The sequence below is a fragment of the Pollachius pollachius genome, assembly GCF_949987615.1.
Source record: "Pollachius pollachius genome assembly, chromosome: 14".
Classification (NCBI taxonomy): Eukaryota; Metazoa; Chordata; class Actinopteri; order Gadiformes; family Gadidae; genus Pollachius; species Pollachius pollachius.
In genome coordinates, this window is record NC_136947.1 from 4543132 (window position 1) to 4564552 (window position 21421).

Below are 21421 nucleotides of genomic sequence, written 5' to 3' on the forward strand. Positions count from 1 at the left end.
TAGCCTTGTGATGCATATCTTGGGGTCCGTGCGTGTCTCCGGTTGCCCCCGACGCAGAGGAACGCTGAGGCCGGTGGCTTTATATATAGAGCGCGTGCTTCGGGTGTCAGGGGGGTATATTTAACTATTGTATGGACAGCCCCTCACCGCTGCCCCCTGGTCCGACTCAGGGGCCACTATCACCTGCCACCAAGGGGCCGAATCAGACATGTGCTCCTGCGTCAGCCGCTGTCGTGGATACGAGGGCAGCAGTGCCAAAAAAAGATAAGCCGGGCACTTCCAAATATGGTCATAGAGACTAGGAGTCAGGGGGTGGCGCTGATCCTCACCACCCCCAGTGCCCTCCCATGTGACACCAGTACTCATGACCTCGCTCCCATGACAAGTGGTACATGTGCCGCTAGGTTCAAACTGTACCTTTTGCCCCCCAACAGAAAGTCCCAGAGAGCTCAAATGCCAAATAAGAGCAGGGGCAACTCAGAACCAGATACAACAAGTTCAGGGCAGAAGGAAGCTAAGGGGGGTCAAGAACCCCCTTTGTGTCAACTAGCATTGCTTTCAGCTCAGAATCGAATGGGCAATAGTTTATTGAAGCCTTGAAGCATAATGATATAAAGCGCAAAGAACATGTATTTGAAGCACACGATCTTTCGATGTCTTTATTGCCATTCACTCGCTAGATATAGAGATATATCAAACATATAAAATGCAGCCATTTCTGAAACCATTTAGTGAATTAAAGTACGACACGTTTTTATGTATGCTATTTTTTGGAATCAAGCGCAATTCTAGTTAAGGAAAGTCTTTCAAACATGTGACACTTTCAATCTGTCATGGGTTTGTCTTAAATAAACATCTATGGAGTTTTGTCCGACTACTTTTCATAATATGCCACGTATAGGGGGAGACCAATGTGTCAAGCATTAAGAAGCTCACGCTAAATTTAGAACCTACATTTCCATAAGTGAGTTGGGCCACCTTGATTTTAACGAGGTATAATCAAATCGCACCTTCCATATTCGATGTAGGTCTTTACAATTATCAGTTGAGTTCACATTGGATTATAGAAGGCTAATAGGACTAGGTGGTTAGAATTTACAAACACGAACTCATTTTTGTCTAACCTTAAAATCTATAAACTTCAGTGAACTATAGTCAGCCCCACTCAGAAACCACATTACATGAAGTGCACAATTGGAAGATGCGCCAAGGAGTCTATTGGATGGTTTCGTCCACTTGTTGAAACGTTACCAATAGCTCGCGCCGTCGAGAATGAAACTTTGAACCAATAGAATATGTTCTTCAACGGTTCGCTACAACGTACACACTTTTATTAGATCTCACCTGTGTCTCCCCATGATCAGTAGTTTATCATCGGGCTTTATCATTTAGTTGCATATTCCTCTGAATGGATGTGTGGGGCCTCAGAGAAAGACAACAGGTATAGTAGTCCTTGTGGTTTCTGGTCGAAAACCCATTTTAGACCATCATCTTCCTTAAATCGCACAAGAAGCACTGAGATCGCACTGAGATGCCCTGGATACCTTTATGGGATAAGATATATTCAAAGCGTACAATAATTAGTCTCATTGTTCGGTCGTACCAAACGGGGAAGTCATATACGTTCTCCATGAAAACAACCATACAGTTATATTGTGTTCAGTTTTATTTTCAAACAACGCTAACTTACAACATGATAAACACACACACAAAATTTTGTGGTAGAACTTGTTGTGATTTGTTTACGTATATTTTCACCTTAGACACACAATTAAAGACTCAATTTATCGTTAATACTTACTGGCTAAATTTTGTATGTGTCCTGGTCGGAAAGTCTTGTGCCAAACCAGTCCCAAGGATCCCGCGCTCTTATAAGCCTCGCGGACCAAGCCGGGGCAGTCCCGCCCTTCGCGACAGTCTCGAGTTTCAGTTCTAATTATAGGCACGAGACACGTGTGGGCTACATAAGCTCTATTTGGCCAAACTAAGGTGCGGTGCACCATGGTGGTCTCTCGAGACAGGCCCAATAAACCACATAGAAAGAGAGCACAAGCACACACTGCTTAAAATGTAGCTCAAACTAGGCCATTAGTTGTCAATTATTGATTGTGGAAGTGGATATGTTCACAAGTACAAGGTAGTAGCATGTGTTTGGGAGCGTATGTTGATAGACAGTGCCGTTTTTATTACCATGTGCGGACTATGCTATTGCGAAGGGCCCCAAAATATACAAGGAGGGCCCCCAAGCTTCTATCTCGGTCTTTTTTTTAATGTATTTTAATGTTTTTTCCTTATTTAAAATAATCCCCCAAGGTAGTTGAGTGAGTGGAAAGTTGAGTGAAAGCATCTAAAGCACCTGAATACTCAAAAGAATAGGCCTACATATATATATATATATATATATATATATATATATATATATATATATATATATATATATATATATATCAGTGGCAACTGGTGCTTTTTAAAGTGAGGGAGGAAGGATTGCGCGCTTGGTTGCCATTGGCCTGCTTGCACTGTTAGTGGCGTATGGTGGCATAAGTATGTGAGACTCAAGTTGTTTCAGGGTGTTTTGGTGAACTGCAAAATAGCAGGGAGGGATAATTATGTCAATAAAATTGATACAAATCCACCAGTGGCAGATTAACAAACAATTAAAAGAACAAGAACATTAACAAGAACATTATTTCACAACTGTTTACATAGGCTGTAAGCCTAACATTGTTTGAGGCAAATGTGGATGTTAATGGATGTTTCAGAATGTTGGTCATGGTGTTAAGCCAATTAAGATTGAGGGACTTAATTTATAGATCAAGTCAATCCGCCTCGCTGTTTGAGTTGCAAAGATATCAGTGACCTGGTCATACCAAACAGGATATTTTATTTCAGCATAACGGCGAGTGTAGCTCTATGTTTTCGCCACCCTTTCAGACGGCTGGAGGAAACTTTTGGCGGTGGGAACGCCAATCGACCGAACCGAACCGCACCGCTCGGCAGAAACGCCAATATAATATAAGCGAACAGAGCCGCAACGTAGCGCACAGCTCGGTGGAAACGAGGCATACGACTGAGTGCCGGGTTTGTTGGTTCTCGTAGCCTAGACTTGAGGGGTAACCCCTCCCTCCAGGCTGCTCCACAGCCAGGGCTCCTGCTTATTGGTTCATAGCGCAGCCAGGGCTCCAGCCTATTCGTGAATAGACGTTGACGCGATCCAGCTCACTTAGCTAGTCACACCAACTCAGAGGAGGACTTTCCTCCCTCTCCCATTGAACCCCATGTTATTCACCGGCCGCCAACACTTTTGGGGAAATTAATGGGAGTCGATGGAGGCTGAGGGAGGAACGTCCTCCCTGAAGTAATTGTCAATAGGCGATAGGTGGTGCTAATGTCCCTTTAACCAGGGAAACGAACAATACATATACAAAGGTATTAAAGTAGTCATATTTAAGGGCAATAATTCTCTACAGTAGTCTGGGCAATCAACATTTTTTATTCTCAACAATGTTAAGGAGGTATATATATATTTATATATAAGCTGTGAAATATAAACTGTATAGCTATGAGCATTATCTATAAATCTATAAACTGCAACATATCAAATAAACATTTAGCCTAATTTGTAAGCATATGGAAGTTGCTATGCGCAGTGGAAAGGTGTGCATGTTGGATTTAGAAAAATGGGCGAAAAATAACTACTGAATGGACAAATAGATCCGGAAAAAACCTGTGTCTTATTTTCATGAGAAGAAGAGTTGAGGAGAATAACTAGATTATAAATAAGCGTTCCCAGTTTGCTACATTTGTATTGGTAGACAGCGCTCCCTTGTGGTAAGAGTTTAAATCCCAGTGATTCTTATTGGGCACAAATCCTTTCAACGTTGTTTGCCAATATATCGATAATTCACGGATAACTATGATGAGAGAGTCTAATCTTTTATAATAATTATATATGTATATATATATATATATATATATATATACGGGGCACATTTGGTGTTGGTAGCTTAACATGATATGTTAAGCATAGTTTTGTTCTTATATCCCTTAGTCAAATCATGAAAACTAGAAAAGAATAATACGAAATGACCATTCATCTGAAAGTATGCTTTGAGGACGGATGGGTCGCAAAGTCACAATGGATACTTAGAAAGCGTAAAGCTGAACCCGACCTACCAGACGTCAGTTCACACCCGTGCGTAAAGTTTGCTTTCCAACATCTATGGGTGAAACCTGGTCCGCCCCGTCCAGGGTCGGAATGGGTTAATCCATTCCGTTTGCAGGTTGAACTTTCTGTGCTTGCGTAAGGAGGCTAAACCGTCCGAATTAGATAAACGACCTGAAAAACCCAACCCTCCTCTTTCCCTTTCTAATTCTGAGCCGGTCTGAGGACGGTCATTTGGACCGGATAGCTTCTATGTCTTTTGGTTTCGTTATCCTCCACCTCAACACCACACGCAACAACTACGTCAACAACCTCTGTGACTTTGAGGGATTCCACTGAAGATCTGTGGTTAACCATGGCAAAGTGGTCCGTGCTCTCTCTCTACATCCTCCAGGGACTGGCCCCTCTCTTCACGGGGCAGCTGGTCCCCCCGCGGGGCGGCCCCTGGCGGCAGCGCATCCAGTGGGAGAACAACGGCCAGGTGTTCAGTCTGATGAGCACCGGCTCGGAGTACCAGTCCCCGGTGGTGGCGGGCCGGCCGAGGACCTTCTCGAGGAACTATATGAGCGGCAGCAGCTGGAGAGAAGTATTCAACGCACGGGACGGGGCGTCGCAGAGGAGAGGGGGACACTACAGCGGGCCGACACGTCCCCAGCTTGATCGTGTAAACGATAGGGTGGTTGACCAAGGACCTGTATCTATTGGGCAAGACAGCACCAGGCCGCTCGTGCACGTTAACGTGCGCCCGTCAGAGGTGAGACCCCCGCAGGTGCTTCATTTCCAGCGGCAGGGCGCCTTGGGCGTTCCCAGCGCGCGGCGCGTCGCCACGGAGTTGGCGACGTTACCGGGGACTCCTCCTGGGTCACCGGGAAGCGGTGTAGTAGTGCCCAGGAGTGACGGTGCACGTGTTGGCCAGGATGCCACCGCACGGAATAGAAACAGCCAACCGGGGCCCGGTTCGGTGCCTCACGGTGCGCTGTCAATCTCCAGGCACGTTGCACCTGCAGCGCCGCCCTCTCATTCAGGGTACGTGGTACCCGTGGTACCCGTGGTACCCGCGGTACCCGCGGTACCCGCGCCGAACCAGGCGGCCTCTAATAACGGCGTGGAAACAAACGGAGCGGAGACTAACGGAGACGCAATGTCTAACGATGACCCCCGGAACCCGTTCAAGAACCACCGGAATTCGGTTTTGTACAATATGTATCCCCCCCAAGGACGGCCCGTGGTCCGCGTGCCCCCTGGCACCGGTTATGGCACAAGATATTTTCAAAATGGTAAGTGAATTGGACTTTCTATACAGCTAACTACCGATTAATTGCATACTAATATATATCACAATTCAAAATGCCCAAGTGAGTGTATATATAGGCTAACATAGTATATAATATGAGTGATGCTATTGTGAAAGAAAGGAAGGCGCATATAAATTGGATTCCATGTACGCGCAAAAGATCATCGAGTACAGTTTTCAGGATTCAATGTTTAATCGCCCGTCTGGAAATAATGAGCCAATTTGCAAAGCAAAGCAAAAAAAAAAATGAAATATATATATATTGGGATTCTGGGCCGCAGATGATAAAGTGTCATGTGAGGAATGTAATACAGCTGCGTGCTGCTGCCAAGTGCCAACACAGACATAAACACTGACTCTGAAGTTCCACCGACTCCCTCTCTGCCAGGACGGCCTGTTTGGTCTGCTTTACTGGACTGCTGTCAACAATGAACAACGCCTTAGCAAAGAACCAGAGCGAAAAAAAAAAGAAGAAAAAAACAGGCTTTTTGTGCCGCTGTCCTCTGCTCCCTCCCAGGGCTCCCAGACCTCGTTCCAGACCCCTACGCCATCCAGGCTGGCACATACATTCAGCGCATGCAGATGTACGCCTTGAGGTGTGCAGCCGAGGAGAACTGTCTAGCCAGGTAATACCAGGTGCCAAATGGCCCCGGACACATGGCCAGACGTAAACACGTGCAACCAGATGCAAACGTATACATTGCGCGCACACACGCACGCATACACACTCAGCGGCTCACAGTGCTGTTTTGTAAGGTATGGATTGTTCGGGTTTAGGCCAACTCTGAATGGGGTTGCTGCTATTTATGAATGTGGAGGTCCTGCATTTGCCTGGGAGTGGTTAATTCGACTCTGTTTTCGACTGTAAGTGCTGTGTTTGACTGTAAGTGCCGTATTTGACTGTAAGTGCTGTATTTGACTGTGATGGCACTACATTTGACTGCTAGTGCTGCTTTCAACTGTGTTATTGCTGCTTTGACTGTTATTGCTGTTTTGACTGTTATTGCTGTTTTGACTGTTATTGCTGTTTTGACTGTTATTGCTGTAGTTTACGATTAGTACTGTATTTGACTGTCAGTGCTGCATTTGACTGTTACGGCTCTATTTTACAGTCTTACTGCTGCCTTCGCCCGGCCCACATCTGGTGATAGAATTAGGATCGCTGTTTGATTGAATTTCAGAGCAATGATCCTCTGACACAGTGTCCCGCCAACACATAAACGCTCCTGGATTCGGTTCCCCCCCCCCTTAAAAAGCATTTAGCAGCCTAAAACCTTTAGTTTTGGGAGAGCCATAGCCAGCCATTGCTCCGCTCAGCCTGCCAGCCAGCCAGCCAATCAGCCGTCCGTCCGTCCAGCCAAGGGAAGACAGTCCTGCCATGCAGCAAGGCGCTGGAACTTTCCAGCACAGGCTCACCTGGCGGTCCTGTCTCCCTGGCTCTCCCCCTAGGTCGGCATACGGGCCCGGGGTACAGGACATCGACTACAGGGTGCTACTGCGCTTCCCCCAGAAGGTGAAGAACCAGGGGACGGCCGACTTCCTCCCGGTCCGCCCCAGGCATCAGTGGGAGTGGCACAGCTGTCACCAGTGAGTCCCCCACCCCACCTCCGGTGGGACCTCTCCCCACCCCGGATACCGTCTCTGAATGCATCTGACCGGGGCATTGGCTGCCCACCGCAGCGCGGAGCTTTCAGAACCATGGAGATTCCCAATGGAGATTTTTAGGCCTTCTCGAACACTCTGGGAGAATATGGTTATCATTAATCACCCCTATTTCTGTTTTCTTCTATTCTGGTCCTCATTCATTACCCTATTTAATCTATTATATATACCCTATTCGGATTCCCAGTTTTTCGAATCAGTATTAAATATCCAATATTTGACAGCATTATTTTTTAATGCATGCTTATCTATTATTTATTACACATTTCTAATTCCACTTTAATCTATTCATCATCCACTCTCTTATTATATATTCCCTTCTTTTAGATTTCCCGATTGTCAAATCAATGCGTAACACTTGACCCTGTTCCATCGGTTCCGTCAGGCACTTCCACAGCATGGATGCCTTCAGTCAGTACGACCTGCTGGACGTCTCCACGGGGCGCAAGGTGGCCGAGGGACACAAGGCCAGCTTCTGCCTGGAGGACACAGGCTGTGAGGCCGGCTTCAGACGCCGCTACGCCTGTACGTCTCACACACAGGTAGGGCACAAAGCCAACCTCAAACAAACTGACGTGAACAAACTAATGATATTAGCTCGTCTGGTTTTCGATTGGCTGTTGGGATGTTTATCACTGGCCCTACAAGACTGTGTTAACTTGAGTATAAAGTAAGGAACTTGTTACAGCCCATCTCAAAGGAAGCCATTGTAATGGAGTGTCAGAATGATGAAGAGATTCGATTGGATTCAGAGCGAGTGAGAGACAGAATAAATAGCATTAAATCATGATTAGGCCAAGCCACAGGCAATAATGTGCTTTGTTTGCTTATTGGCAAATATCATGTGCTTCGGAGATGTCAACATGTATAGGAAATACAATTACAAATGTTTTATTTGACCAAGACAGGGCTATGTAATCCTTCTTTGATCAGGCCCGTTTCAGCTGCAGCAGCACATTGAGAGCTCACTGCTGTGTTGTGTTTTCGGATAGGGACTGAGTCCAGGTTGCCATGACACCTATGCTGCCAACATTGATTGCCAGTGGATCGACATCACTGATGTACCTCCAGGAAATTATCTGCTGAAGGTCGTGTTTTATTTTACAAACCAAGCTTTTCATCAGGATTCGGTTAAGTGAAGATACTCATGTCAACGTGATCTCACTTTCTCTTTGTACTTTTTCCTGTTAGGTCACCGTCAATCCAAGTTTCCATGTTCTGGAGTCAGACTTCACCAACAACATTGTGCGGTGCGACATCACGTACACGGGAGTTTACGTACAGACGAGGAACTGTCGAGTAGCGAGGTAACGTATGAGCGGAGGATTGCCTGTCCTCTCTTCTCACGTTAAGAAATAAACAGAAAATAATCGATCCCAGAGCTTTTGCCTTATGTTTAGATATTTGATCAGAGAGAAATCATATTCACAGACTAATCAAGAAAAACATCATTATTTATACAATGAGTCGAAGGCAGTGTTTGCGTGTGCTTGTCTGAATTTTCTGTGTGTAACCTTAGTCTCAAATCTTTCTGCTTCCAGGGCTTAGAATCTGAAGTGGAGCACGGGATGTTTTTAAAACCATCCTCTAATGGGTGCTACATCACACAGGAGGCCCACGCTTTATTATTATAGCTTTTTTATAATTCTCACCATTCCTGTGACAAATGATTGTGCAGCATGCATTTTTCATTGTCTGTGTACATGTTATGTAGTTATATACCATATTTTCTTAGGGTGTTTTTTTTATAGTATTTACACTGACCTAACACAATCCATTAGAATGTTATCTTAAATGTCCTTTGGTCTTGAAATTTGAAGAAGTGACCTCTTTAAATTAGTAAGTTAGTTTTTTCTCCACATTTCTCGTTTTGTCATTTTATATGTAGTTTTTGATTTTATAATGACATTGTCACTTTTATTTTACCACTCATTAGTCTTAAATTGCATTTATTTTTGCTTTTTGTTATTTTAAGGGTTTGACATTATATGCTTGAAAGTGGATCGAACATGTATGCCTGTATAAATGAAAACTGTAATGTAAAATGTTTTATGTTTCTCAAACTTCAAATTTCAAAGGACTACAATTTCAAAGTCCTTATGCTGGGTTGATATTTAATACAATAAACACAACCGGGACTGAGTACAACTTTCAAGAGCAGTTTTTTTAAACTTGTCCTCCATCCTATTTTGCACGCAAACCAATTATACAAAGACGCCAAACTAATGACGCAGTCCCTCCCCCCACCTCCATACCCCTGTAGCTGGCCCTACACCAGGCCACAGAGAGGTCCTCTGTGACCTGCATTCTCAAAGCCCCACACACATGGGGAGGGAGAGGGGAACACAGAAAAAAAAGACTGGGAACTATAGAACTCAAGTCTCTGGTGAGACTCATGTCTCACCAGTAGGACTGACTGGGTGTTTGTGACCGCCCCCCCCCCCAAGCCAGTAGGTATCATAGATCGGGGGGGGGGGGGCTGTTGGAAGGAAAGAGGCTTGTGGCTGCGGTGAGTTTGCTCACGAAGACATGTGAAAACACAGGCCGCAGGATCTTGTGCTACTGTGTCATCTCTACTATAAAGAGCAGCTGTCCAACCCTGTCTCTCTCTCTCTTTCTCTCTCTCTCTCTCTCAATCTCTCTCTTTCTCTCAATTTCTCTCTATCTCTCTCTCTCTCTCTCTCTCTCTCTCTCTCTCTGTCTCTCTCTGTCTTTCACTCAATCACTCTCTCTTACTTTTTCTCTGCTGGTCAATCTATCCACTCCTTTAGAGGCTGTTTCTCATGCTCTTTTTTGATCTATGCATCACTTTTATTTTCAATATCTTGTAATATCTTGACATTTTTCCATTTATCTTATCTATCTATCTGTCCGATGTGAACAGATATATAGATAAATATATGACGAATAAATGAATTTCTCTCTCTCTCTCTCTCTCTCTCTCTCTCTAGCTATCTCTCTCTATATATATATTTCTATATATATATATTACTATCTATCTAGGTCTTAACTACTGCTACGGCTTCGATTCGTATTGCTTTTAAAGATCATTTGTATCCATGGCGACGGAACTGCTTTCATGAGCGCCTCATCTGAAGGAAAAGTAGACATGCTACTTTTCATCAGAACGATGAAACCCTTCCAGATACATCTGGCTGCACCAAGGATCAACTGTATTCATTTTGATTGGATTCACTTTTTGAAACAAGGGATCTATTCGCTGGATGAATGCTAAAGTATTACCAGGGAAAGAGGAACAAATGAAGAAGAAAAAAATAGGGAACAGAAAAGACAGCCAGACAGTGTTTGCACTGTTAAGGCAAACAGATGTAGAACATTCTCCAGTCAAGGACTGAAGGATTAAGGGCAAGGGAACAGCATCCACTGGCCTCCGCTAAGGTGCATCTATGCCAGAATAGGCTGTCAATGTTATTTAAAGTGTCTGGAAGACACACACATACACAAACACACACACATAAATCACTTACTTTATTGTCTAGGAATGTTGTGGTGGTGATATTTGGAGATAGTGACAATATCATCAAAGGTCCAACACCGGACCTGGACTGGTGCCATGCCGATCTGAGGCCCTGCTTTCATAGGAATGTCTGAATGTCTGTATGTGTGTGCTTGTGCATGTGTGTGCCTGCAGGCATGTGCGTGGGTGCCTGTATGTGTGTGCGCATGCGTGCGTGCGTGTGCGCGTGCGCGCCTGCGAGTCTCACAGCGGGTTCTGCTTCTAGTTCCACTGTTCCTTTTTGGACCGCCATGTCATTTTAAACATGCCATGCTGGAGGGAAGACGGTAGACTGTTTACTCAGCTGTGAGGCATGCAGAAAACTACTCGCCCCCCAGACATCTGGGCCACGTCTCTCAACTCGGCCGCAATGCTTAAGAACAGCGACACAGTCAGCAGCGGCCAACTTCAAGTTAAGTAAAGCCGGCAACCACTCTGGGCAGCGCCTCATCTCACACAGCCGTCCCCCACACACACACACACACACACAACCTCTCTGCTCGGCGCGCCCGGTGGTAGGCTTGCGCCGGTGATGAGGGGAAATCAGGCTTAATCCGTTGTTAATAGTATCTCGGTGTTCCGCCAAGTCACTGCGGCCTACCTCAAACGCCAGAAGCATGAGGGCAACAGAAACATTTTCCGGATGAATTCGCTACGCGAGAAAAAAAAACAAACTCTGTTGTTTAGAATAGGTGGTGGCCGTGTTGTACTCTTGTACTCTCTAAGATCATATTTCGAGTAAATGGGGCCACGAGAAAGGGGGTGGGGGGTATTGGGTCTGCTTCACCTCGGGAGACGAGCTCCACTCTGCGATTCATTTTTTTTGCAGGTTGATTTAGGCAGAGAGCAGAGACATTCCTCAGCAGTTGTGTCAGTTCATTGAGAGACACGGTGCTGGGATCGGCTAGACAACGAGACACGATAAAGGGATCGAATTTCTGGTGGGTTACGCAAAAAGGTCAAGCATCTCCACATCAAAATATAAACTGTGAACTTGTTCCCCCCCCCATCTTTCAGACTCACATATTGTCTGTCAGGAACAAAGCCCACTCCTGTTCATCTTCAAGCTGGGTGGTATGTGTGACTTGGGTGGTACTTTAAATGTAAGACCTTCTTCTGTTCTTTCAGAGCTAACGCAGTGGTATTCTATTTCCCCGCAAACCAGGAACGTTTTTGCAGAGAACATCTCTTTTGAAGTCATCAGTGAGCCACTGGAGGGATAGCGCTTATTTTTAGCCTTCTTTTCATTTATCTTTTGCATTTGAACGCAGGCTTGGTGAGCAGCTTGTGATTTTTTAAATCCCAGCTTGCAAAACTTTTTTATAGTTCTTTTGTTTTGCTTTTCTTTGAATGAGAGCTCACATCAGCTCCAAGGCTAAGGATGCTTTCCAGTCATCAGACCAAACTTTTGTCCAAACTCATTGAAGTAGCATTGTGCACAATATAGATTATTCAACATCCAATTCACAATAAAATATATTTAATAAAATAGCGTACACCATTGACCACTCTTCCTTTTAATTCAGTGACTGCGACAGCTTGACGTGTTACCTCCACTCAGTCCAGTGGTTTCCCCCTAGGGCATCCATTCTACGACGCATTGACTGAGTGTTTTTCTGTGTGTGTGTGTGTGTGTGTGTGTGTGTGTGTGTGTGTGTGTGTGTGTGTGTGTGTGTGTGTGTGTGTGTGGGCGGGGGGGGGCGGGACACAAAGACCTCAGCGGTGGAAGAATGCGACAGCTTTTCCCTCTGAAATCCAAACAGTCCAGAAAAAGAATACCTGGGCCAGAGGTTAATAATAACACAAGAGGCCGTTTGTGTGTGTGTGTGTGTGTGTGTGTGTGTGTGTGTGTGTGTGAATGTGCGTCATAACATACATGTTATGGTTTCAGGTGTGGGGAGTGACTTTTCCTTTGGGGAAAAAGGGTCTTAAAGGGTCTTTTTCTTTTTTTCTTTTTAATTGTGTGTGTGTGTCGTCTCTTTTATGTGGCGTCAATCTTAAAAGAAGGGCGAGTGGGACACAATACCAAAGGAGGCCTATACAGAGAGTCTTGTTGTGTTGTGTTGTTTTCCCCGTCAATGTCCCATCGCACACCAGAGGAACTCCGCTGTGCTTCCAGATGGACTGCATGGCCCCACGGCTTGGCTAGCACATGCCCCGGGGCGCACGTACGGTCCCATGCACACGGCGTGTAAACAGACCAGTGTTTGAGGGGTCTGTTGATGGTAGCGCACAGACCCCGCTGGGTCCTATGGCCCCACCCGAAGTCTTTATGTCCGGATCCCCCCAGACGGGAGACGCTGCCGCCATCTGTGATGATGGATACCATCAGTCGATGATTAGTCGCCGGTCGGCGTCTGCCTTCATCTTTTCCTCACAGATGTTTACTTTTGTGTAGATTGTGTTTGTTTTAACAAGAGTAGGATGGCTCGGGTTAGAATATATTCAGCTTTTTTTCGTTATCTGCTGATAAGTATACACGTGTCTCCGCAGGAATACCAAGTGGACTAAATATATTCTCACAACGGAGAACAGGGTGTGATCAACGGCCTGCTCATTGCCTTAAGAGCATTGCGTTCGGGATGGAAATAACCATTTGTTTATCTGGAATCACTGAATATTTATTTGTCTCTGCCTTTTCCCCTTATTAAATAATAGCTTTAGAATGTCTGCTTTCAGCGAGTACATTCTGCCTGCTGATAGGTCACTGCGACGAGGGCTAAAACGTTGTCGCCTTGTGGACCCCGACTGCATCTTTGACCTTCTGTTTGTGTTTATAAACCACTCACAGCTAGCTTGTCCTTTGCCAACACTCACTTAGACATTACTTAACCTCGCCTCAACACAGGCAGGGGGGAGGGCCTTGAGGAAGTCAGGGGGGGAGGGATGGAAGGATTAAGTGATTGAGTGAGGTAGGCTGGAAGTGAAGGAGAGAGGGAGGGAGGGAGGGAGTGAATAATGGCATCAATGAGGGAGGGAGGTAGTGAACAGGGGATTAAGAGAGTGAGGGCGGTAGTCAGTCATTGCTCTTGTTAAAACGTATATATGTAATCTTAACTTTTTTCTATCACATTCATTCACAATGTTTTGAGATAATGAGTGTCTAATGACAGCCCGGTCAATCAACCCCAGCATCTCAGTATAAAGCACTTAGGTCTGTGGTTAAGAAGGAGAGGAAATAAAAAGGACAGTGATTGCCCATTAAAAGTTTCATGGCGCAGGTCCAAGTACAGAAAAACAGGATAGGAGGACTATTTTTGGGGTCATGAATCAAAGTGTCTGTCCACAGCTGGAGAAGAGAGAGAGAGAGAGAAAGTGAGAGAGAGAAAGTGAGAGACCGACAAAGAGAGTCACACAGAGAGCGAGAGAGAGGGTGTGACAGGAAACCATAAAATATATTAGCAAGGTTAATAATTAGGTCACAGCGTACTGGGAACGGAACAACTCCTATGTATGAATACATCATCTAATACATAATGGAACGTATTGCGGCAAAGTGCAGAGAAGACGAAATCCCTCTGTCTTGATGACACCATGATGGCATCTGAGGTCATATCAACATGTGAAAGTGACAAACCAAACGTGAAAGCAAGACAACATGATGCCACAGATTGGTCTTGGACACAAAGCTCTCTGGCAGAATGAGGTCACACAACACAGACTTCTTAACGCGGTGAGACATTCCTATGAGTGTCAGCATGCATGGAAAGTCGGGAACGGACCCATGCTGGTGCCAATATGGCTGAATGGCTCCCACCTGAGAGATGAACACATTATTAATAACCTGTACAGTTTTTTTTTTCCGCCTCCGGATGCGAAACCTATTTCGAGACAGGCATGGTTTTTTATTCAATCAATTTGCAACTGCGGTAACATTCAGCGTTCAGGGGAGCAACACTGACAGAATATCTGAGAGAGCACAGAGGAATGTGAGGAGCTGGCCCTTAGGTGAAGCGTGTGCTTCAGCTCAACAGTGGCCCCGTGGGATTTGGGATCATCACAGGCCCTGTCCTCTGTGTGGACCTCATCCTCCACAAGCCCACGCGTCGCCGCGGCCTACGCCATGTGACGTGGAGTCACATGACGTGGTGTCCTGAGACCCTCCGCACATCGTCATCAAGACTGATGGATGAATGGTTCACTGATTCGGTGAATCATTCATCCATCTGAAGTCTTAAATGGATACACGTTCCCTCTGTCGTCTCATCTTGGCGGCGGGCTGATAGTGTCGGTGGTGGTGGGGTTGGGGGGTTGTGGTGACGTCGGTAGGGATTGAGGGATGCGGTGACCCATCGTCGCTTATTTCATCCAGTCGAGGGGAAGGAGCAACAGCCAATAGGAGACCCACGAGACAGCTTGGGGACCTTTCGATGTGTCCACCCCTGTTCAGATGCTTCTCCCCATGCAGGCTTGCGGGTCATGTTTTCCCGATGGAAGGTTAACCCTCCCTCTCTCCCCCTCTCTCTCTCTCCCTCTCTCTCCCTCTCTCCCTCTCTCTCTCTCTCTCTCTCTCTCTCTCTCTCTCTCTCTCCCTCTCTCTCTCTATCAGTTCCTTTTATCTCCTTTCATGCGTCCCCCTGTGTGTGGAGGGTCCTGCTTCGCCAGTCCGTCTCATCTGTCCGTCGTGGAGGGAGATGCCTCCTAGTGGCGAGGCCTGGTGGACAAGACACAGGGAGGACAAGGATGAAGGAAAACACCAAGCAAACACCTAGAGGCACTCATGCACACCCTTACACACACACACACACACACGTAGACACATCCACACCAACACACATACATACATCATACATAAATAGGCACACACACACAATAACAAAAAATTGATATTCAGTACGCACATGGTTCCAGTAAACTCTTGTTCCTCCCTAGTGAAATAAAATAAATGTCATTCATTGAAGCCCCAAGGCTGTCTCTCTCTCTCCCCCCCCCCTCTCTCTCTCCCTCTCTCTCTCCTTCTCAATCTCTCTCTCTCTCTCTCTCTCTCTCTCTCTCCCCCTCTCTCTCCTTCTCAATCTCTGTCTCTCTCTCTCTCTCTCTCTCTCTCACACTCTCTCTCTCTCTCTCTCTCTCTCTCTCTCTCTCCGTCCCTCTCTCCTTCTCAATCTCTCTGTCTCTCTCTCCGTCCCTCTCTCTCTCCTTCTCAATCTCTCTGTCTCTCTCTCTCTTGCTGTCTCTCTCTACCGTTCTATTGATGCCAGTCACACTCTGGTCGGGGTACTAGAATGAATGGTGAGTGGGTGGGTGTGAGTGGGAGGTGGGTAGGTGTAAGGGCATCCCTATGATAAGGCAGATAGAGGCGGTGTCCTTGTGAGTCACTCGTAAACCTACCGCCGTAACGCCGTCTCCATCACGACTGTCACCGCTTGTCTCTGTTGCTGCAGAGTTATGCGTCTTTGAGTGTGCATGTGTGGGTGTGTACGTGTTTGTTTTTGTGCCTCTGTGCCTGTATGTGTGTTTGTTTGTGTGTGTGTGTGTGTGTGTGTGTGTGTGTGTGTTTGCATGGGTGTGTGTGTGTGTGTTTGTTTGCGTGGGTATCATACACGCGCTTGTCTGCATATGTTTGCATGGGTGGGGGTATTTTTGTGCCTGTGTGTGTGTGTGTTTGTGTGCCTCTGTGCCTGTGCGTGTGTGTGTGTTTGTGTGGCTCTGTGCCTGTGCGTGTTTGTGTGCCTCTGTGCCTGTGCATGTGTGTGTTTGTGTGTGTGTGTGCGTGTGTGTGTGTGTTTGTGTGTGTGTGTGTGTGTGTGTACGTGTGCGTGCACGCGCTTGTCTATGCAGTATATTACTCTACTATTACTCTAACAGGGTGACCAATCCTGGTAGTCGAATTCAAGATGCAAGGCTTTAGACTCCCAAAACGATGTCTGCAAATAAACTTGCGAGCAAAATCCAAGCAGGGAGATAGAGAAGGAGAAAAAGTAATATATCGTACATTAGGCTCTATGGAGCTCACTACAAGTTCATGCATTGGAACATGGGTTATAATCATGTCACCCCAGAACAATTTCACACAGAAAAATAATCGCACGAGTTATTGGACGCCATTTCTATGTGGTCACTGCAGTCTCCTTTTCACTTCACAACAAAGGTAGCCGCAGTAAAAACCCTTTACTGCCGCTCACGTTTATAACGCCGCCACAAACGTTGCTATTGCCTCGGTTTGCCTCGTTTCTCTCTGGCACGAGGCCAGAGGGTTTTATGATTAAAACCAGATTGTTCTTGCTCAACTTGAAACGGCCCCAGAAAAACAGATTGCAGTTTTGCATACTCTCCACAAGAGGGGAGCAGTGGACCAAAGTGCATCGCCGCTTCTTGAGCTAGTGTGGCTCTATTTTCGGGTTTGTTCTTTAACAGCATTTGTTATTCATTATGATTTACTCATAGTTTGTATTGCTGGAGGATAACACATGTAATAGTAATACTCGGTTAACTTAAGGCATTACATGAGGCATAAACAAGCACAATCCCAACTGCAGCAAATTTGTTTTAACTTGCTAAAAGAAAATTAAGACGTTAAGACGGGAATTACTTCATAGAACATTCTGTTTGTCTGGTAGTACTTAAAAAGATTAACTACGATACAGCTCTCTGAAGATCCGAGACATTGTTCTTGTGTTTTGTACGATAGCGCGAATATACTGGGAAAATAGTCAAATGAGTAGCCTAACTATAAATTCTGACAAGGTTATTGGTCTAATGATTCTCCAGATCTGGCACAGAACACAACATCTCCTCAAACAATGAAAATCCAATCTTGACTCGAGCAATATTGGATCGGGTCTTGCTTCTTTGCACTTTTAGTTTCTATTAAGTTAGTGCAACAGATGTTTATCTGATAACACATTCCTTTTATGTTAATCTTGTGAGCGAACTGCTGTGGTTAATACGCTTTAAGATAGGTTTTTCCCCCTGTTCTGACTCAAGTGAAGCCTGGGAAATAGTGACAACAACAAAAGCAGACGCATAGATTACATCTATCGTCCACACACACACACACACACACACACACACACACACACACACACACACACACACACCCACCCACAAACACACACTACCGCTATTCATGATCCGACTTCCTCCCCAGCCCACGCACCCATAAAGAGTGACGAACGTCTCCGGCTACACCCCTTAATAAAAGTCCATGAAGTCAACGGTAGTGTCCAGAGCTCATAAAAAAAAAAAAAAGGAATCGCATAAAAAAAGGCGACCTACCATACGTTCTCGCCCTGGCTGGCTCATTCAGACCTCCATCGTCGTTCCCGGGTCTTATTTCAGGCCCCTGGGGGGCCCCTCTCCGTCACACCATGCTGGTGTTCTGTCTGCGTCTCCCGGGGTAAGGGGTCTGGGTCTTCACGGGGACGGGAGGGGGCACCGGGCCCTTCCCGCACCTCCCGTTCTGGGGGTACGGGGGGGGCTTCTGAGTCCTGGGCCCCGGCGACCACCTCCCTGCGCCGTTCCCCGCCTCGGGGTCCGGGCCGCGGCGCCAGGGGTCCTGCAGCTCAGAGTACCTGGGCGGGCACAGCTGGGGGAGGCGGCCGTTGGAGACCAGCTGCGGCCGCTTGCACCCCGCCCCGTCCCACGGCGGGACGCGGTTGGTCTTGACCACGGACGCCACGTGAACGGGCGAGGGGGCGTTAGTCCTGAGGAACACGTGGTTCTGGGCGGACGGCGGTTTGGGGTTTGGCGCCGGCGCCGGGGCGGGGCCGAGGTCAACCGGGCGCGGGGGGACGTGGGAGTCAGCGGGCTCGTCGCCGGGGGCGACGGCGATGCCCTCGTCGCCGAGGTCCATGTTGGCCGTCAGGCGGTCGATGTGGTCCACCACCTGAACACACAGATACGATACGTCTGTTAGCACAGCAGAACTACGCGGGGGGAACCGCCTAGCGCACAGCGCCCACCACAACACACATCCTGCCAGACAAAACCGTCATGACGTATCCTCAGTGTACCTCAGCATAGCTGAGGTACATTCCTTGCAAAAACATAACCTTCATTTATGCATTCATTTCTGCGCTGCAACCCGATGATAGGGTTTTGCAGACACTGGACTTTGAGGGGCTGCTCACAAAATGGAAACTGCACATTATAATCGAGTAACGGTCTCAGGCCTAAGTGTGTAATGCACTGCCAGGTACTCTGCCAGCTCCATCGGCGTTCTGCGAAAGGTCATTGTGAATCGTTGTCAATCAATGCTCCTGAAAAGAGATGATAAGTCTGCACACCAACGCATGGATGGACCAATACACACACAGACACACACAGACACACACAGACACACACACACACACACACACACACACACACACACACACACACACACACACACACACACACACACACACACACACACCTTTCCGTGAACTCTTTGGAAATCATTTGAAAAATGTCAAGGGCGCCTCTGTCCACAGCATCCATAACACCAACTGGAACAGCTGAACCTTAGGACAGACCTTGGGGGGGTAAACACACCTGACATAGGCTTTTAAACACAGACTAAGTATACACACACAACAGTTGTGGGCCACCCACCTCTTTCATCTCCCGGTGAACCTGCTTCAGGCCGCCCAGCACGTCCTCCAGGTCCATCACCACTTGTCGGATCTGTTCGTGGACCGTGGCGGCCCCCGGCCGGGTCGGGTCAGAGCCCCGGCCCCGGGGCCCGTCCTGGCTGGCCGACGGGGAGGTCCCCTGGCTCCGTGCGGTGGGGGGCGACGGAGGCACGCAGGGCCCCTCCCGCCCGCTGTAGCTCAAGTGTTTCTGGGGGACTTCGGTGGAGAAGAAGCCCCTGTGGGCGGCTCCGGGCACGCTGTAGCCCCCCTCCTCCGGGACCCGTAGCGGTCTCCAGCTCCAGTCGGGCGGCCGCCTGCCCCCCCGCTCCCTGGTCTCGGAGCTCACCCTCCGCCCCGGGTGGCCGTTGGCCGCGTGGAAGTGCCCCGGGGGGGTCCGTCCCGCTCGCTGCTCGGAGCGACGGCGGCCGTCTCCTCCCCCGCCGCGCTCTCGCCCCGTCCTCGGCTCTTTCCCTTGTCCTCCCTCCCCCTCGCCCCCCTCCCCCTCGCCCCCCGCGGCTGCACCGCCGCTGGTTGGTGGCGGGCCGCCCCCCCCCTGACCCCTGAACTCTGGGGGCGGCGGTGGAGGGAGGGGCGGTGGCGGCCGCCGGCCATTCAAGGTGTGTGACGGCGTGGCGTCGAAGGGACGGCCCCCGTCGCCTCCGCCGCCGCCGCCGCCCCGCGACACACAGCCGCACTGTTCCCGCGCGGACGCGTAGTGTCTGGCCCCGGGCCGCTCCGGGGCACCGGGGTGAGTCCACTGGGCGGGATGGGGGTCCCAGGGGTCCCGGCGCCCGGGGCTCAAGTAGCCGGGCAGGTCGGGGTAGGGGCCCGGCGCTGCGAACACAGGCCTCCTCTGTGGGCTGCGGTGGCTCTCCGCCCCGTCCCCCGCCGGGGGGAGCCTGCGTCCGTCCGGCGTGGCCGGGTGGTCCCTGGGTGGGCGCGGTCCGGCCCCCGTCCCGAGGTGACGGCGGGGGTCCGAGGGGTCCGGGCGGCGGCGGGCGCAGCCGCGGCACGTGCAGGGGCCGCCGGGCCGGGGGAGGCGGTGGGGGTCCGCCGACGCCGTGTGCCGAGAGGCGTCTGGGTACATGTCCGGGGGGCTCGGCGGCGGCGGCGGACTGGCGCGGAGGACGCCTCAGAAAGCGACGGGTTTGCTCCTCTCCCCGCTCTTTCCATCCGAGTCATTCGCTCGCTCTGTTTTCCTCATCTGCGTCCTTCACACACACATACACATTCACACACACACACACACACACACACACACACACACACACACACACGCGCGCGTGCCCACACACACACACACACACACACACACACACACACACACACACACAAACAAAACTTTTCCTCAGCTCGGCTTTCTTCTTGGGTTTGTACCCCAGACTTCCCTCCCCTTCCTTCCTGCCTGACTCTGCCGTTCCCACTCTTTCAGCTCTCTAGAATCCTCTTATCTCCATGCTCTTTCCCTTTGTTTCCTTTTTTTTCCCTTCTGGAAGCTTCTCTGCGTTTCTCCCACTCCTTTCTTTTTCTTCCTCCTCTTCTTCTTCTTCTTCTTCCTTTCCTAACTTTTCTCCAGCCCGTGTTGCTCACGATGTAGTCCCTCTCTCCTGTATGGGGCCCCCTCTCCACCTCTTGCTACTTCTTCCTCCTCCCCTCTTTCTGCTTCTCCCGCCTCGCACTTCTCCTGTCTCATTCGGTGCCGCAGCCGTACGGTCTCTCTCTCCCCCTCTCTGTTTCTCTCTCTCCCTCACACACTCCCTCCTATGTTATTTCCCGCTAGCTCCCCTCCCCTCTGTTCCTGTTTGGTCTCTCCCTACCTCCAGCTCCGTCCCCTGCCTCTTCTATGCTCTCTCTCCCTCCTTCTCTCTCCCTCTCTCTCTCTCTCTCTCTCTCCTTCTCTCTCTCACTCTCTCTCTCCCTGCCTCTCATTCGCTTCCACACTCTCTATCTCCCTCCCTCCCTCCCTCCCTCCCTCTCATTCACTCTCACACTCTTCCTCTCTCATTCCGGCTGTGGCTTATACCTGCGATGCCCAATCTGAAGTCCTCGCATTTCTTTTCCCCCTCCTTCTCCGGTAGAAATCGAAAGAGTCCTGCGCTTTCCGTGAGCGCTGCCGTGTCTGTGAGAGGGAGAGAGAGGTATGTGTGTGTGTGAGAGAGAGAGAGAGAGAGAGAGAGAGAGGGAGAGAGGGAGGGGGGTAGTGTGAGTGAGTGTGCCTCCGCCCTGAC

At 48.6% G+C, this 21421-nt stretch overlaps 2 protein-coding genes across 2 annotated transcripts; one reads left to right on the forward strand and one right to left on the reverse strand.

Moving 5' to 3' along the window:
* Positions 1 to 4520: 4520 nt before the first annotated feature.
* loxl5b (lysyl oxidase-like 5b) lies at positions 4521 to 8432 on the forward strand (the record flags this gene model as incomplete). Its single annotated transcript, XM_079750412.1, has 6 exons — positions 4521 to 5442; positions 5977 to 6085; positions 6909 to 7046; positions 7507 to 7663; positions 8114 to 8209; positions 8313 to 8432. The coding sequence occupies 6 exons, from the start codon at positions 4521 to 4523 to the stop codon at positions 8430 to 8432; spliced, it is 1542 nt and encodes a 513-aa protein (XP_079606538.1).
* A 6643-nt stretch (positions 8433 to 15075) lies between these two features.
* LOC307085975 (uncharacterized protein) lies at positions 15076 to 20836 on the reverse strand. The gene is made up of 3 exons (XM_079750946.1): positions 19174 to 20836; positions 17857 to 18466; positions 15076 to 15292 (listed from the first exon to the last, which is right to left on the reverse strand). The coding sequence occupies exons 1-2, from the start codon at positions 20278 to 20280 to the stop codon at positions 17942 to 17944; spliced, it is 1632 nt and encodes a 543-aa protein (XP_079607072.1). The 5' UTR covers positions 20281 to 20836; the 3' UTR covers positions 15076 to 15292; positions 17857 to 17941.
* Between the last annotated feature and the right edge of the window lie 585 nt (positions 20837 to 21421).